Source organism: Austrofundulus limnaeus, unplaced genomic scaffold, assembly GCF_001266775.1.
Source record: "Austrofundulus limnaeus strain Quisiro unplaced genomic scaffold, Austrofundulus_limnaeus-1.0 Scaffold247, whole genome shotgun sequence".
NCBI classification, from domain to species: Eukaryota; Metazoa; Chordata; class Actinopteri; order Cyprinodontiformes; family Rivulidae; genus Austrofundulus; species Austrofundulus limnaeus.
Genome location: NW_013952649.1, coordinates 89,632 through 94,431, shown reverse-complemented (window position 1 = coordinate 94,431; position 4,800 = coordinate 89,632). Strand labels below are relative to the sequence as shown.

Genomic DNA, 4,800 nt, shown 5'->3' with positions numbered 1-4,800 from the left:
ATATAATATAAAATAAAAATAGGAATACATAAAGCAAAATTGTTAACTAGGGGTGACCCAATACCAGAATTTCTTTCATTTTGGGTACGTACTGATACCTAGTACTGATACTGAGTTAGAACCTAAACATTACACAATGGCAATCTTTTTTTTTTTCTCACTTAAAACAAGAGTTCTGCTCTCCTTCATTATAGGCCTATAGCCTGGATCAAATCAAAGATATAGCATGGTTTAAACTGTTAAATAAAAATAACACAAACCATTGTCTTTTTAACTTGTACACATTTCTTAAACATGGAACTGACAAACCTTTCACTTGAAATGTAAATTGTAGCACAAGTTACAAGTTGAACTATTGATAGTAAGCGTGTCGAGGCAAAAAGTTTAAATAAAAACATACAGAGGTTGACTGAAATGGAAAAAAATGTGCATTTTGTTGTGCAGCTGCAACATGGTGCCACATGATGGCGCTCCTATCTCCAGCCTGTGTGTTGTCTGATGAGTTTCTGGGGCTGAAAACAAAGTGCTGTGATACCTCTCACCCACTCACTGCTGAAACCCTGAGGAGACTTATGGAGTCTAGACTGGTCAGCTTTGACACATGGGCCCCAACTTGGTGGTAAATTGTGTATCCCTACATGTTTGTGAGCAGACAGACACACAGTCATATCACACCGAGCAACAGCAACATCTGCTGATGTTTCTGTAAAATGATATTCAGACATCAGAACAAAACTTTTAGTTTGACAGTAAAATGATTCAAAGTTATTTAGGTCATTTTTATAGTTCTTTGTTGATGATGTCACTGACCAAACAGTGTAACAGCATACAGTGAACACGGCAGATCCAAAAAACAAAACTCACCCACAGAACATCCTGTATTCCACTGTGTTTAACAAAATCCTGAAAAAATGGATAAAAAAAATCTGGGAACCGCTTCTACAAACAATCCCAGTCATACGATGCCAGTGAGCCTATCAGGGTTAATGTGGGATCTTTGACACTGTTGGACAAACTGTGTTGAAATACCAAAGCATTCCAGGTCGGCTGGGCAAAAGGGGAAAGACTCTTTCTGGGAAACAAATTTGAGTCTCAGCAGATGTGGGCAGTAACAACGTACGTTTATTCGAGTAATGTACTTAAGTATAGTTTTTGAGAATTTGTACCACACTTTTTTACTCCACTGCATACACCTGAAAGACCTTAAAGTATGTCAAAGGAAACATTTCAAATCAAAGATCCCCAAATACGTTTTTTCATCATCATTCATCCTGTTTTAATCCACAAACTGAATGAGTTTCAACAAAATGAACACAGTACAACTGAGTAAAATGTCTTAATATATCCTGCCTCTTGTTTTGAGAAGTCAGTGAATCCAGAGGTGTCAAGTTACTACGTACAAATACTGTAAGTAGTAATTTTGATTATTTATACTTCAGTGGAGTAATTATTTTTCAGCCTACTTTTTACTTCTACTTCTTACATTTTAATTCAATTATCTGTACTTTCTACTCCTTACTTTTTAAAAMTGCAAAAAGTATTTCATTTCTWTTTAACKTTGACTYRTTTTTATTCCATCTTTTCATTGTTCAGAAAAAAAATTAATAAATATAAATCTATCCAGACACATGGAGCCCATGGATCGAGTGAATTTGATTGTGGTTGATGAGAAGTGTAAATATAAACCATTCTGACATCCTGTTGGATAGAACACACTCCATCACACCTGTGTGACAAATCACATCACACTCCAGCTGGACAGACTGTAGCACAGTGATTCCCAACCAGGGGTACAAGTACTCCTTGTGTTACGCAAGCATATTACAGGGGTACATGGAAAAATTTCCCAGGTTTACAAAAAAATAAGTAAAAATAGCAATGCGGAAATCATGGATTTGACACAAAATGGAATCCAGTATAAACAGCAGAATCTCACAGAATTTGCTCATTTGGGTGAGTTTCTGATGTATTTTGGACGTTGCTGTTTTCTGCACCTGCCATTACCCGGTTTACTTATTTAATTACTTATTCACTTTCAAGGCAACATTTTTATCTTTATATTTAATCTTTCTTTGAAAAGAATAAAATGCCTGAGAATTAAATGTTCTAGGGGGTTAAATAAATAATTTTCATTTAATAAACAGTTGTTGTGTGACAGACTTGCGACCTGTCCAGGGTGTACCCCGCCCCTCGCACTGTGACTGCTGGATATGGGCACCAGTGACCCACGCAACCCTGAAAAGGAAGAAGCGTGTACAGAAAATGGATGGATGGAAACAGTTGTTGTACATTATAGTTTTGGAGAATCATCATTACGTTTGACTGAAGGGGTATTACAGAATGACTTGGGGTAAAAAAGTCTAAAAAGGTTGGGAACCACTGAGGTAGAAGATGTAGCCTAGCATGAAGATGACCGTGGCTGAAACAATAGTCTAGTCTGGCCCTTGCCTTCCTACGCAGTTCCGCTCAATTTTAGTTTCCCGTACCAGGTTAAGTCTGGTCAGTTAATTCCAAACTTTTCAACATTTTAATTTAACACTATACTCATTATTGACTTTAGAAGAAAAACTGTGTGTGTGTGGTGGTGGGGGGGGGGTGCTATAAACCCTGAGGCACAGCCTAAGATTTTATCTTTAATGGTTTTTTTATAGTGTTCATTACTTTTATTTTTATACTATAAGTAGTTTTAAAACCAGTACTTTTATACTTTTACTTGAGTAAAAAGCTCAAGTTGATACTTCTACTTCCAAAAAAGTATTTTTTTAAACCCTGGTATCTATACTTCTACTTAAGTAATGAATGTGAATACTTTTGACACCTCTGAGTGAATCACATCTGTCCATTCTAACAGACACAGGGGATGGGGATGGTCTAAATATGTATGGGTCTCTGAGTGGTATTTCACTTCTTGTTAAACGCAAACATCCTCTGAGATCATTTTTTACGTTTAAACAACTCTAACCTCGAGTTTGGTGTCTTGGACAAGGACACCAACATGGTAAGGCAAGTAATCATCAAACGGTCATCTTAGCAGATGGCAACTCTTTCCCCTGAAGCGGTCCACGGATCGGGGCGGGGTCGGACAGTAGGCGGGGTCAGACGTACAATGGGCGTGGCCACAGCTTGTCGGAATGTCTGAATATGAGGCTTGAAACATTGAAGGTGGTTAATTTTAGAATTTAGCATCTGGGTTTGGTTAATTTTAGAGTTGAGGGCAGGGATAGACGTCCGACCCCGCCTATTATCCAACCTCGCCCCATTCCGCGCTCTGCAGCCAGGGGTTACTCGGTTTAGTAGGAGCCAAGTTTACCTTGTTGATCTGAAAGAGGCTAGCATCCCATCTCACTTACCCCTGTAGACAGAGAGTGCCTCGGACTTGCAGCACTGCTCGATCAGCTGGTTGCAGTGTTCCACCAGAATCTCCAGCTGAGCCTTGTCACACGTAACATCAAGGAATCTGGCCAACTGCTTCACCATTGTCCCCAGGTCCTGAAGAGGACAGTTTAAAACATACATCTGAGATTGCATATTGAATAATGAATCTGAAACTCAATCAATCATCAAAGTTTAAGAAAATCATTTGTCACTTTTAACCAGAAACCTTCAGCTGGTTAACAGAGAGCATCAAATGGTCTTGATCATCATGGCAACTGTAATTGTTTATATTAAGTTCTGCCTGCCTTATCTTTATTAATGATAAACAGTCTCCACTCATGAAGATAAAGAGAAGCTTTAACGACACACACACACACACACACACACACACACACACACACACTTTTGCATTTCTATCCTTATCAGGACCGTTCATTGACTTCCATTTATTTCCAGTAATTTCTACAGCCTAACCCTGACCACCAACCCTAAGGCTAACCTCACAGGTACCTACCTGACCCTAAAACTAACCTAAACTCAATTCATACCTTGGTCCTAAACCCAACCCCCAACCCAAAAATGGAGTTCCACCATATTAGGACCCGTCTTTGGTCCCCATTAGGACTACTGGTCTTGACAAGGTAGGTGCGTGTTATGGATTAATTATGTATATCTGTTCTACCTTGACACTGTCCAGTAATCATATCTCATGATAACTAGTTTCACCTATTTTAATCTATCGGCCCAGACTTCAAGACTCCAGCAATGCATGACCTCTTTTATTTTGATAAGGTGTTTCCGGGCTGACAGTCCTGTCATTGGTTAGATGGTTCACAGTTGGCGAACTGTGATTGGTTGTAAGCATGTTACAGGATGTTATATTATCGGCTGCTCTGCGCTGACGAGCCAGCCACAACTTGACAGACTTCTCTGATTGACTTCTGCTCTGTTGTTGCCCAAATTAAATCATTTGACGACCATACACGCAGACTTTCTGTGCATTTATTCCAACGTGTTTCTGCGTTCTTGGTAAATCCTGCCACCACAGTGTGTATACTGGAAACTGTCCTAAATAGGTAACAAAAACAAGTACAAACACACAAGTTTGTATTTCTATGCTTAATAGGCCCGTTAATTGCCTTCCATTCATTTCCATTAATTTCTACAGCCTAACCCTGACCACCAACCCTAAGGCTAACCTTACAGGTAGGCTACCTACCTGACCCTAAAACTAACATAAACTCAATTCACACCTTGGTTCTAACACCCCCACCCCACCAAAAAATAAATAATAAAAATTAAAAATCAGCCTCCGATGTCGTGGGGACTGGACTCCCCACAAGGACCATCCAGTCCCCACGAGGCTGTATTTTTCTGAAAAATCGTCCCCCACCAAGTAGCAAAAACAAGGACACACACACACAC

At 39.4% G+C, this 4,800-nt stretch overlaps 1 protein-coding gene across 1 annotated transcript in view; it reads right to left on the bottom strand.

Moving 5' to 3' along the window:
• The window catches only part of sult4a1 (sulfotransferase family 4A, member 1), a 26,243-nt gene that overhangs the window by 2,093 nt on the left and 19,350 nt on the right, over nt 1–4,800 (bottom strand). The window contains exon 6 of the mRNA XM_014020288.1: nt 3,351–3,489. Coding sequence (XP_013875742.1) covers nt 3,351–3,489 — 139 coding nt within the window. The remainder of the gene's footprint in view (nt 1–3,350; nt 3,490–4,800) is intronic.